The sequence below is a fragment of the Corvus moneduloides genome, chromosome 3 (genome assembly GCF_009650955.1).
Source record: "Corvus moneduloides isolate bCorMon1 chromosome 3, bCorMon1.pri, whole genome shotgun sequence".
Classification (NCBI taxonomy): Eukaryota; Metazoa; Chordata; class Aves; order Passeriformes; family Corvidae; genus Corvus; species Corvus moneduloides.
The window spans coordinates 72,900,341-72,914,292 of record NC_045478.1 but is presented as its reverse complement, the minus strand read 5'-3'; the positions used below and the strand labels follow the sequence as shown (position 1 = coordinate 72,914,292).

The 13,952-nt window shown below is 37.4% G+C and overlaps 1 protein-coding gene across 2 annotated transcripts in view; it reads right to left on the bottom strand.

Moving 5' to 3' along the window:
• The window catches only part of UST (uronyl 2-sulfotransferase), a 175,357-nt gene that overhangs the window by 81,376 nt on the left and 80,029 nt on the right, over positions 1-13,952 (bottom strand). For both annotated transcript variants that reach the window (XM_032102171.1, XM_032102172.1), the window contains exon 4: positions 12,324-12,403. In XM_032102171.1, the coding sequence (XP_031958062.1) occupies positions 12,324-12,403 (80 nt within the window). The remainder of the gene's footprint in view (positions 1-12,323; positions 12,404-13,952) is intronic.

The window sequence follows — 13,952 nt, the reverse complement described above, 5'->3', positions numbered from 1 at the left end:
GAATTTGTATAATAAAAGACCAGGGCTCCTCCTAAATATTACAGAGGCAGCAAAATTGTTTAAAATTATGGATTCTAGTAAAAGACGAGAAAAATCTCAGAGAGTTTAAACCTGATTTTCATTCTGCATGATTCCCCAGACCCCTAAATACAGTCTGCAAAGGCTTGTCTCATGATTAACTATGCATATCAGTAATTTCATTGACCTCAGTGTTGCAGGATCACTGCCATAATTTGAAAATGCACAGACAGCATAAAATTTTAAAACAATCGAATTAAAAAGGCAGATGCTCCTTGCTTCCTGATTAGTGCACAACCCAATTCGGACATGGACGTGCAAGTGAAATATCCTGAATTTAGTATCCTGAATTCTTCTCTAAGCTTATCTTCGCTGCTTTTTATCTTTATACAGAAATAAAACCTACATTTAAAAAAAAAGGCATTTCTGCAAATATCACAGGACAGTGTGGGCATAATGCTTTGACAGTATTTACTCAAACAGAAAGCTTTGAGTGGATGCCTTGGCCTGGTAGTTTTGAAGTAAACTTTTCAAGTGAAATTACTGGAAAGAATAGATTGCATCTAAATTACTGAATACATTATCTTCCTGCTGCTTGATGCAGATAGCAATAATCGAAAGACAGAAGGGAGTGGAGGAGAGCAAAGAAAAGGGGAAGCAATAGAGTCAGTAAGAAGGGATGACAGCAGCAAGTTGCCTTAAGACAAAGACGAAAAGATCACAAGATTCATAGAAGCAAGAGAGCAGGGACGTCCTGCTCCGGGTTTTGTAGAGGATGTTAAACCTAAATGCTCATCAGAAGAGTGAAAAATCCAAACCAGACAGGTATTAGCTGCCTTGATAGAAAATTTCAATACATATTCTCTTTTCTGAAGTGAAAGGAGGGGTGAGATTGCATAACTGACTCATCAAAGTCCCAGAGCCCATCCTTTTGCTGGTAAGGTCATGTCTCTGAACACGAGAACAGTAAATTCAGGACCAAAAGCCTGGAGAAAGGAGGCTCACATAAGCTCATTCATCCCAAGAGGACAGCTGAGATGGGAGGTCACTCTTTCACAAATGCTACAGAGGAACTTCCCTTTCCGAAACAGAGAACTGTGTGTGCTTCCCACCTCCCCAAACACAGGACAGCTCGAATTTCTGATTTTCTGCACTATGTAACCGGTTGCTATACACCCAGCTGTGGGTTGCTCTACCAGGGAACAAGCAAGGAATTATTAGAAAAATCGAGTCTGTTCTGGTCCTTATTCAAATGTGCATTTTTTTTTTAAAACATGGTTTATAATACTTTAGATTTCAACCATTTGTTTCTATGGACTCTACTCAGAGTCTTTTATGGAAGCTAAGCAGCACTCACATAGCATAAAAAATCCTAACAGTTAAAAAAAAAAAATCAATTACCTTAAGCTATTTGGAGAAGAAAAGGGCAAATCAATGCTCCATTTGTTCAAGTATGTTCTGCATATTTTTAGATACCTATCAATCACAACATACTAAATGCTCTCTGGGGTGAAACTTTTCAGATTAACAACACCCACATGAAAGTGCTCTTGCAAAAAAATAGGTATGTGCCCTCATTATACATCACATCACCTTATTTGCACTCAAACACCTATTGTGAAGGATTCAAAATGGGACACATATTTTCTAGGCTTGAGCACCAGGCTTGCCTTCTCTGAATGGGATCATGATTGGATCCCACATGATGAAGTTGCACAAATATTCTCATGCCCAGCAGCCCATCAGTGCAACTGGGAAGAGTGGGTCAGGACACCACCACACTAATGGATACACCAATTCCCACAACGCTCTTCCTGTACTTAATGTCTCCTGATTTATTTTATATATACTAGTAAATCCCATTAGTTTTAACTGATCTGTTGTTGAAGGTATATTTTTGGAGTCCTCATAAAAAAAAATTATTTGCAGGCTTCAAGCAATGATACTTAGCTTCATTAATAATATATTCCCCGATGTCTTTTTTAATAAAAGCAAAATAAAATAAAGCCTCAGAAGTATGTGAGCTTGCCCCTTCACACTTCTGATTAATTCCAATTTTATTATTCACATGAGCAAAATCTTTATTTAAAACCATTTACAAACCACTTGCAAGTTAGGGGAAAAAATCAATCAAAGTGATTTGCTGGGCTTTAAAAAATGGAGGCTCTCTTAGCTCCTATTATTTTTCATCTCACTTCAGGAGGCTGCTGCCTTTGCATTTAATACAAAACTCTACAAACAAGGAGAAGATGGTTTCTTCATCCTTGCAGGCAAAGCAGGAAAAATCAAGGAAAAGATGACTCCCAACCTGTTCTCTGTAAGAGCTTTGTCTGCCTCTTACTCTTTTAACATACACTGTTTCTCCTTAAACAAAAAGGGTGCTTGCTAGAAATTCAGTATAATGGAAGCAAACAAGAACCAACAGCCACCTAACATCAATAGGGACAGGCATATTGTGTCCTTCTTATAAAGGAAGCACAATTTCCTTTTACAGTGCCATACAACTGAGAATCACACACTTAGAGTACAACTGCCCAGCAATCTTTACTCATCAACTATGTCAGAGGTCAATTACCTGCCCTGCGGCATAGCTTCATGGGGAGGTCATGTAAAAGCTCTAACATAGAACTTACACCTTTTTAGGACTTAAATAAGATGCAGTTACTTCAACATTTATCTTCTGAAAAAGGTATTTTGAAATGAAGTTTTCATAACATCTTGCATTAGCATGAACTTGTGGCAAAGCAATCCTCTGCACATAAGGCACCGGGGACTTCTGGGATGCTCCAGTGATCCTCCTCAAGGATGAGCTGCAAATAGGAGTGGGCTGAGGTACTGCCTGCCTGGGACTACATGGTATTGCCAGCCTCTCTAATCAAGGAGTTTGTTTATCTTCTAACTTTTGTCTGTAGTGCCTCTCTTGTAGCCTTCATCCTTATGTTGTGGTCATGTTTTCAACCTTTTCTTTAGAATCAGGAGTGTTGATATAGGGCATTTCTCTACTGATACACCTATGTCACCTATACTGTTATTTCAGTCACAATAGTACTGGCATAGCTGAATTGGACTATACAGAGCTATATAGCTATACAGGACTATACAGAACAAGGACTATATAGAGCAGACTTCAGTTAAAAACTTTGGCTTCATGAAGCCTTTTTCCTTTCTTGCAGAGTACTAGCTAGACTGCCTCTCCACAGCAAGCTGAACTAAATGTTATGCCAGTCTGCTTTTTTGTTATTGCTCTCTAGTTTATCCCAGACACAAAACAAGCAATACAGCAAGGTGATGTAATTATTATCCCTGGAAGCATTCAAAAACATGTAGATGCATCACTCAGGAACACGGTTTAGTGGTGGACTTGGCAGTGTAGGTTAACAGTTGGACTTGATGACCTTAGAAGTCTTTTCCAACCTTAATGGATCTATGATTCTATGAAATAAGTATTTTCATTTCAAAACTGCATCTATGCCTGGCCTGGCCTTCAATAGGAGGTGTGTGCAGGGATACAACATGCCCAGTGGTACAAGGCTAACAGTAAAATAGTGCACACTTGCAACACCCCTCATCAATCACCCTTTCTGGACCTGGTATTTCAATAGTAGAAATTTCAGCTTCTGAAGTGATGTGTCTGGGTCACGTCATTGTAAAATTACAACAGAGTCCTCTAGGAACTGTTTAGTAAGCTGGCTCAGACCAGTGAATGGCTAAAAGATAACACTGTAAAGCCTTGTATTTCTCTATTTCACTATCCTGTAAATCTACCAGAATATTTTAGGCTGTATTTTGTCAGTCATTCATACATGCTAAACAATGCGGTCCTTTTTTTTTACCCTATACTTTTCATTCTCCTGAGGATATCAAAGTAGTTTAATATATAAATTCACAATGAACAGCACCAACACGGGTAAGTATCCTGCGTGGGTCCCAAACAAGGGAAATACTAATTATGCTTTCATTTATGTAATGCAAAGTTATAGCTGGAAACAAGTAAGAGAGTAAACACTAACTCTCCACAAAAGACTATCAGCAGCTAAACTCTGCATTAATTAAAATCACCTAATTCCAGATACCCTGTATTTAAGACTTTCTTCCAAAGGTCTGGCCCAGGATCTCTCTGGACCTCTGATTAATGTTGCACTGTAATTCAGAGATGCAAATGTTGCACATTATATAGGAGAACAGAAAAACTAATTAAAAAGTATTACAATAAATTTCCCGCAAATAGTAGAATAGCTGATGCAGCTCTTTGGAAAGTATTAAATCAACAAACACGACAGATAGAAGAGATGTATTTTCAAAATTGAATGGGACCACAGATTTGGCTGAGATCGTTACATTTGCATAAAATCTTGGGACTTGACTTCTTAGGAAAGTATTATGCAAAGGATGCTGCAATGCACTCAGCACTGCATATTCAGCTTCCTGTACGAATATATTTATCAAGGGCAGTATGGGTGACTCCAGCTGTCCTGTGGAAATGGCTGTTCCAGAGAGCAACTCAATGTTAGGAGTGTCCATATGGAAACTGACATACAGTAAACTGTGTATAACAAAAGAATAACTCACTGTGACTTGGCAGTATATATCATGTATACAATCTATAGAATTTAAAAATCAACGTAAGTGAAACTTATAACATGGCTGCCCTGTCACAGATGTGAAATTGTCCCATCAAAGAGGGATTGTGGACATCACTCTGCTTGAGGCTCTGAATCTACACAGTTTAACATGACAATATGTGATTCAGAAGATAGGAGAAAACGGTTAATATTTTCAGAAAACAAAGCTGCAAAAGGAGAGAATAATGAAGGAAGTGGTTTGCTGGTGAAGAGCCACTTTAGCCATCAGGCAAGAAAGACATCAGATATCTTGCACCGTAGTATGGCAAATGAAACCCAAAGCATCTAGAACCTGAGGCAGAGCATATTCACAGGGAAGGAGTAGTTCTGGCAAGGACATGCATACTTCCACATACTATCAAAAGCGTGGGAGACCTTACAGGCCAGAATAATCCTAGTTTCCCTTTTTCTGAGAAGCAGGACAAGAGAGGAGCAAAGACCTGACATAGCACTCATGTGACCATTCACCGAGTCCGTTTTCAGCAAAACATGACCAAAGTGCAATACAGCATCACAAGAATGATGAAAAAAATAACAAGCCTTCAGCTTGAAAAGAGAATGAGAAGGAAAAAATACAGAGAAGGCTGAGAGTTGACTGCACGACAGTGTGCAAGAAATTACACATGAAAGTCTACACAGGAAAAATTTGATGAGTCTTTACATAGCAAACAAATGCACTGTGAGATCCAAGGAAAAGGAGTCAATTGGACTTCTCAGAAAAATTAGGAGGAAAAATAACTCATAATTTACTATCTGACAGAACAATTCACTATTGAAAGAACTTATCAAGTGCAGCGGATTCTCCACTACTGGTGATTTAGAATCAAGACTTCCATTTCCTTCCTGAAAGATGAAAGTTTTAGGTTTAAATCTATTTATCAAGGGTAAAAAAGACTCAAAATGACTGGGAACTGTCACCATCCATCTTTTTGCCTGAAGGCAGGATCAGCTATTCAAATGCCACTACCAGCTTCAAAATCCTGAAGTATAATCTATTCTGTTGCTTTGCTGTCCTTGTTTAAACCTCTTCCTAAATATCTGATCTAGAACTCGATACAATTCAAGTCCACCACTTGTGTTATCATTACTGATTAAGAGCAGCACAGTTCCTTTATCTCTGCAGAACCTTTTAAATAAAAAAGTCAGAATTGTTATGACAGTCCCCTCTTTCCCTGTCTTCTCTATTTGTTTTTATTTTCCTGTGATTTTAGGTAAATTTTTAAAATCTCTGATCATTCTTCTTGTTTTCTTTTGGACTCCTCTGGATTAATCGTCATCCTTTTTAAATTAAGTTACTCCCAAACTGGTAATCTGCAGTGTGAATGTGAGCATGGAAGCTAAACAACAGTAAAAACAGGATAATTCAGGAGTTATGTCTAATCCCACCTTCAGTAACTAGATTTCAAGCAACAATCTCTATTCTGAGACTATCATGTTACCAGCTGAATGAAAGATAAAAAGTCCATTATGCAAAGAACACAGGAAAACTAGGGAAATAAATTCGAAATTAAATAATCCTAAAATGTGTGGAAAAACTCACCATAAAGCAATGCTATAAAAAAAAAACAAACACCAAAAACCAAAACAACAAAATACCCTGCTTAGATCATACAAAGGTCAAACTGCACATTAGATTTGTGCTTAGCCTTCCATCAAGTCACAGTTAAAAATCATCATTACATACTCACATAATTTAAAAAATGTAGTATAAAAAAGGAAAAAAAAGATGTAGGAGGGATTACAGCACCATGTGGCCATTCATGAAATGTGTACTTTACAAGGCAGACCTCACATGATGGTAGAAAGTGTTTCATGATGTGTTAGCAAAAAGTACAGATTATAACGAACACACATAAAGACACAGTGTTAAGGCCATGCACATGAGTTTAGATGACAGTTCCCTACTTTTAAGAGCTTACCCAGAGGGTAACTTTTTTTTTCTTTGGTTACTAGACTTTTAATGACATTTTCCTAAGTGTGCATGTTTTGGGTGGTGTTTTTTTGGTTTCTTTTGTTTTTTTGGGTTTTTTTTTGTTTCGTTTGTTTTGTTTTTTTAAGGAGAAAAAAATCCCACAACATAAAACTACTTCAGTAGATAATCTTAGGCTGCAATCATTGTTTCAAGATGTTGATTCAAGGAGGCATTCAAAGAGCCCAATCCCTCCCACAGCTGAGCTGTATAGAGTCAGTGCAAGCTGACTAAACTATTGCTCTTTGTACAAAGTATACCTGAGTTTGCATTCAAAGGGTCATGGACATTCAGCATCTTATTATGCCAGCTCCACACATCTGCTCAGCACACTCTTTTCAAATGCTAGTGAAGCATGGTTGACATATAATAGGCAGGTTCTGTAAAACATGAACATGCTGTGTGTCCTTACTTGCTCCAGAGAAAAGAAGAAACAATAATTCTCAAATTACTAAAAAATCTGAGTGTTGCGACAAAAATCTCATGACTCTGTCTTAAGACAATGAAAATGGCATCACAGAATCCCTCTGGTTTTACAGACCTCCAGTCAGTCTATAAAAAAAAGTGAAATTCTATTTCCAAATCAATGGACCAAAGATCTACATACGTAGGTTAAGTCATTGCAAAGCAAGATGTTTATTGGCCAAAGAAAAATTGTAAATGTGTCATCCAAACCTTCCAAATGATCAACAAGCTAACATGCAAACATTCCAAACACAAGCTGCCAGCACAGAGTGTGCTTCAGCTTTCAAGCACGCAGCTTATTCACATAACAAAGTTAATTCACCAAGATTTACCTCCTTTTTGTTTGTTAGCTATAGATACATTTTGCAAGAACAAGAGAATGGTGTAACATCAAAGTGCTGTGTTAAAATGTAATTTTTGGAGCTGCTTCTGCATGAGAAAAAACACAGAACCAATGACTAACAAAAAAATCCCAGCAACATTCAAAAATCAAGTTTAGTTTTGGGCTTATCCAGACTGAATTTCTCCTTGTCCATTGCTGCCTTCATACAACATGTGACTTATTGCTACCCAGTCAGAATTCAGGTCAGAGTTGAAGGAAAATGGCCAAACTGACCAGCACTGCTGCATGTGACACTGTCTGCTGCTACAGCAACTCACTTTATGAATTTTTATTAGTTAGTGTTGGCCATTGTATCTGTGCAAAAAAGTAATAAAAACAAAATTTCAGTAATGCTGATACAGACTGTCTATGAAAAAAGGCTTTTTTCAAGAAAAACAAGAACTTTACACATGAACTCTGCTAATGAAAACCAGAAAACTGGAAATATTTCTTATGTTGATTCTAGGGACTAAAGGCAAGCTCCTTCCCAGGCAGAAGACCCAACAGATCTTTCCTCCCCACAACCTGTCTCCACACACCTCTCACACTGAGCAAGAAGGACACAACAGAGCTGGGGCTGGCATCCAAGCAGGGCACAGGGAGGTGACTGCTGGCTGTGGCCCAGCAGAAAGTCCCCCAGCTCTGTTTTGCATGGCTTTCCTTTCAGCAGATGTACCTGCAGCAGTGTGGTTGTCTCAGTCTTCTACTGACCTTCTCAACGTGGTTTGAAAGCGGCCAACATGCTCAGAAATTATTTAGGAACTGGGGAAGGGATGGAAAGACAGGCAGAACACCTGGAACTGCTGCATGGCTCTCATTTCTTTAGAAACTTACGCCAAAAGTGAAGTGTTGTCCCCTCCCCTCAAGCACATGCACATATATGCCAAATACACACCCTAGATATTAAACTGCAGCTGAAAGGAAGAAGGCAGCAGCCTGACAACGCAGAAAGGATGACTCCTGACACAGCAGTGCTGAATGATAATTCATCCCGGCTCCAAACAAATAAGATACACTGAACTGAATTATAAAGGCTAATTAAACTGTAAAATTAAATAGTCAGTGCTTTATCTCTGCATCTCCTTAGCACATCATAGGAAATTTTAAAGGGGCTAATTCTTCAGTGGCCTATAGCTACTGCAGAAAGTAAAGAATTCACAGCTCCAGTGAGACATGAAAAAGCCTGTTTCACTTTCTGGGTGGTCATTTTAATGCTTCTCCCTCCTCTGACTTCACCCTGACCTGATCAGCCAGCTTTTAAACAAGAAAAACTCCCCAGTCACTGACAGAGGCATGTCATTAGGTTTTACACACTCGCCTGCAACACTCACTTACCCCAACACAGGGTATGTGTGTTGATATGACCAATGACCAAGCTTCCTGCTCTGCCTTAACTGGGGTCTGTAAGTGCACGCTCGGAAGGTAAGAGTTTGATGTTGGAGAGAGACATGCTGCCTTCCCGTGACCAAAACAGGAGTTGTGCAATTCGCCACATCCCTGACTCATCCTTACCCAAAACCATGGCCTTGCCACCCACCTCTGCATTCCTGCAAATGTTCTTCCCGTTTCTCTGAAATCTGTGACACTTGGAGCACACACCAAGTGTCTTGAGTCACTGCCCAATGACTGTTACAGTTCATTCAGCAGAAGATTACTAAGAAATCAAGTGGAGCTTTTCCACAAACTTGAAGCTTCTTCCTGCTTCATTTTTTCTCAGACTAAATAGATGACAACAGGCATTTATGATAAAGCACAGTGAACAAATTGCAGCTATTCTGAAATAGCCTTTTATCTCTCTGCAGGTTATTCTGCTTCTTCACCACTGTACTGCCTGGAACTGCCAGCAACATCTGGAGTCTCAGCAAATATATCAACATATAAATCTTTACCTGCTTAGAGACATTATTTAATATTTATTCCTGATTAACACTTTGGATGTTTTTCCCAGCAACCTTAGCATATAAACTTCAAATCAGAAAAAGACAATAAAAACCCCAAAACCACAAAAAACCAGCACCACCTTCTAACAAAAGAAACAGTCTCGAAATGGACTGGATGGAGTAGTCGCCCTCCAGAAGCAAGGGGTCATCTCCTACAGCTAGCCCTAACTGCACGGGATAGACTGGGAACAGAAGCTGCAAAACACTTTGAATAAAAGCTTTTTCTATGACAAGGGTGATGTAGAAATTCACCAACATGAAAGAAGAACAAGAAAGTTTTCTTTATCTTCTGTTTGAAGCTGGAATTAATTTGAGTTATGTGTGTGAAAATTCACATAAGATTTGCTTTCACGTGTCCTTTTAAGATTTATCTTTTTGTCTGCCTCTTTGCACTACTTCAGATTGAGAAAAAATAGTACTGAATCAAAAAGATGAAGATGCAGGACAGTAATAGAGGATTAATTTATTCAGCTGAACCAACAGGCAATCTTAAAAAACGTTAAAAAATGAGGGGAAAACGGCCTTGGCAAGCATTCAGGTCAGGATGAGATTTTCAAGGTTTTAGAACATTGTTCAGCGAAACTAATGGTGCTTCAGAAACATGCATGTACTCAAACTCACCACTGAGGGCTTAGCTCACTTCCACTGAAGATTTATTCTGGAAAGAAGATATAACCTTTTTTTGTTTTCACTTGGAAACAATCATAAGTAAATGCTGTGATACTTTTCTGAATAATCAGAGAGCTTTAAGTGCTGGCAGGTTTATAAGCAGATACAGGACACAAAGGCAGAAAATTCAACTGATTTGTCATTGCTGCTACTCACATCAATAGCAATGTGATGTGATGTTAAGAAATGTTAACTTTGGACCCCCATTCTTTTAGTCTGAGGAGTTTTGCATGACATTTATGTTGAGCTGGCAGAAAAGCTGGGGCAAACTGGAAGAACAGTATTACATTGACAATCTGAGTCCAGCTAACTACTGGAGATAGGAAGGATTCTATAAATGAATAGTTTAAAGAAATCAAGCAAAACTGGAACACTTTCACAATACTGTCATATTTATAATGTGTATTTAAATCACATCCTGACATTTCTGTAAATGCAATACTTGACAATCCATTTCCTAATGAAATCAGTTTTAAAAAAAAATCACCCTAGAATTAAATAACCGAGAAAATATAAAACATGCTACTTCACTGTTAGGTATAATACTGCTAATAAATTTTGAAACTAGGGACTAAAACTTCCAAAACCACTTAATTTATCAGAAAACACTAAGAAATGCTATACCACTAGTAAGCAATGTTAATGCAATTCAATGCTGTCTCATTTAGAAGACTCATCGCCTTTTCACTACTCTACATCTACTAGTTAAATCAAGCATACTCTCAATAAAACAAAAGATGTGTTTTTCAGGTTTGCAAGGAAGAGCCAAAACAGAAGCTACAAATAATTTTATACATCTTATGTAACGGTTTTGTATTTTCACAAATTGGTATTGTAAGAAAAAGGCAAATACATTGTAGATACATCATGTATACACTACAGAAGAAACAGGAAACTTATGTGGCAAGGATGGTATAGAAAATGGGATCTATAGGGAAGAGCAAGAGGTTAAGACTGTTGATCTTTTTCTCGCATACCTGATGTTGAATACTATCTCTGAAAAATCAGTCTAATCAGAAAACATCCCTTTGACCCTCAGCTGTGGATACTTGTTTGATCTTGCAGTTTAGAAGAGAAAAGAGAACGTTTACCAAAGGTGTAAAGTCCTAATGATTTTTATTCTTTAAAGGTAATATGTTAGAAATGAAACTCTGATGGAATCAGAAGAGAAAACACAGAAGATCAAAATTTTCTTTAACTCTTCTTGTTTCCATGTAAAAAAATCATGCCTATAGTTAAGTTCTATATCAAGTGAACTTCCAGTTGCTCAAAATATTTTATTTTCTGAGAAAACAAAGCTAAGAACGCCCCTCCCCCAATTTTATCATTTCTTACTACACTGTCAACCGACGCCTGAAGCCATGTACTCACGTTACCATGTAAACAAAATGCTGAATATTTAGGCAAGCTCTTGCAAAGATCTGCAGTACATTCGTAATTCTACAGAATTTTTAAAAATCTAAATGCAAGGAATACAATTTGGTGGCACAGATAGCATGGCTCCTGAATATCTTTTCCAGATTAAATTCACAGCCTGGGCAATAACCATCTACAATCAGCTTTAACCTCTGTATCCTGGCTAAATGCTAACTGGAATCACTCATTCAAGTCCTTCCAAAAATTCCTTAGAAGTTTCATCCAAATTCAATTTTCTTCACATTCTGTGCTATAAAAGTCTCTAGAGTCTTGCTGCATACTTTTAAATATCTGCCAGAAGAAACTGCATTCCCATGATACAGAACATAATCTGTTTGCATGGTTTAAAAATACTTCCATAGCCTGTGGAACGGGGACTATTTTGTCAGAACAAAATTAAATTGCTTGAATTGGTGAAGAGTCATTCCAGGCACAAAATTAATGAACTCAGTTCAGTTTTCAATCTCCTATTAGTATGTGGCTATAGAGAGATGAAACTTTAACAGAAGTGTTCTGCCACTTTTAAAACACAAGTGTAGAGTTTAAAGGCCTAAGTTAGCATCTCTTTCATGTTGACTGGAAACACTGTAAATCACAAGCATCTAAGGAGGCAAAAGCATATAATAGCATCCTGGCTTTTCACAAACATACTGTACATAATCATGCTATATAAAGATGAGTATGCAGTAAAAACTGCAACAACTTCTGAATGTGAATTCTAGTGCCAGAAGGAAGAAAAAAAACTGCATTGTATGGTTTATGAGTAAAAGAGGGAAAATGTTTTATGTATTACAATTAATAGAAATCAAAGAAAAATATTTTTGACCAAAAAAATGCCTTACCTTGAAAAGTTGAGGAAATGAACATGTCTAGTGAATAAATAGGGCTGCTCAGCAGTGCTTATGTTTTTAATCAATTCCATCTAAAAAGAATTAACAAATCAAATTTTCCACATTACATCAATGCACAATTTGAGACAAACATAAAACTTTCAAACAACATATAATGATATAATTTTCAAGTCTGATAGAATTACTCAGGACCTCCTTCCCCACTATCCCTCCCAAACACTGTCATTCAAGATAGCATGATGAATACTTTATGTCTAGGCAAGAAAGGTTGAGCTGCAGACACCATTCTGCTACCATGGAGCTTATGTACTTCCAAAATACTTCCAGAACTGGGTATCAGTTTAAGCAAAGGCATAAACTAAAGGAAAAATTGAAACTCTTTCTAAATCTGCAAGAGCTTTCCAAATAGCAGCTGCCCTCTGAAGACACTAGGTCTATTCACCCCAATGCCAAAAACATAAAATGCCTGAAACTGTAACAGAAAGTGGGAGCTGAGCCAATGGCCATTTTCATGTAACAATAAATGCTCCCAACACAGCCAAGACACCCTGATTTGCTTGTTTAAATATAAAAATCAGGACTTGCCATTCCTTTTCCTATTACAACAAATAAGGAGTAAAAACTAAATGGGAACTTTTAGAAAGATGATACTAAATTCTAGTTCAGGCCCATTCACATAATGTTAATTTTTTAAAAATTAAATTAATAATTTGGATTTTCAGATCATTAAAATGGAATAAGGTAAACAACAAAATGGAAATTATCATCTATTTTGTGTAAGCTGAGCTCTAGCTATGACTTACAAGAAACTGGAAGTGTCTAGTGAAGCATCATGCTAGAGAATCAATGTTTCAGTTAATTTTGCTTACTTCTTATTAATTTCCTAAGATTTATTTTCCTATTTTCTGTTCTGTTTTCAAATGCAGGCTGTGTTATGGACACTGAACACAAATGCACTTGAAATGACAGGTTTATAGATTTTACAAACAGGGTAGTAGAAAGCAATTCACACACTGGGAAAAATAAGAGGTAAATCTGTGAATCACACGTTCTGGTTTGAATCATATTAATTTATGCACCAAATTTAAACACCATTAAGGAGACATTAATTAAACAAATGTATTTCTTAAAACTTGAATGCTAGAGTTGACAAAGATAAAATAAGCAAAAACATGGAATCCAGCCTGTTGTGTGGTCAAAATAAAGTGACTGCCATGTGTAGAGTTATTAGCAGCAAAAAGAGCATGGTAAAAAATTCTGCCCATGCCATAGCAAATGCCAAACCACATTTAAGAGACAGCAATTGCCAAATCTTCTCCCCTTCTATTGTCCAGTTTCAATATACTGATATTTTGCCATGGTTTTTATAATGTGTGTCACATCTTACTGCTTCTTATCCATCTTTCATTCTCCACTTTTCCCCAGAGCACATACCCTGCCTTCTTCTTTCAGCCAACACAAGCAATAGCCATTGAACTTCTAGGACTGAATAACAAAGTGCACACACTTAACGTATTTTCTTTACTTTCCCTCTGTCTTCAACGGTATTATACACGTACATGTATGATGACCACTGAAGCAAACAGTTCAGCTTGTCCATCTTTTCAGGATGGACTTTTT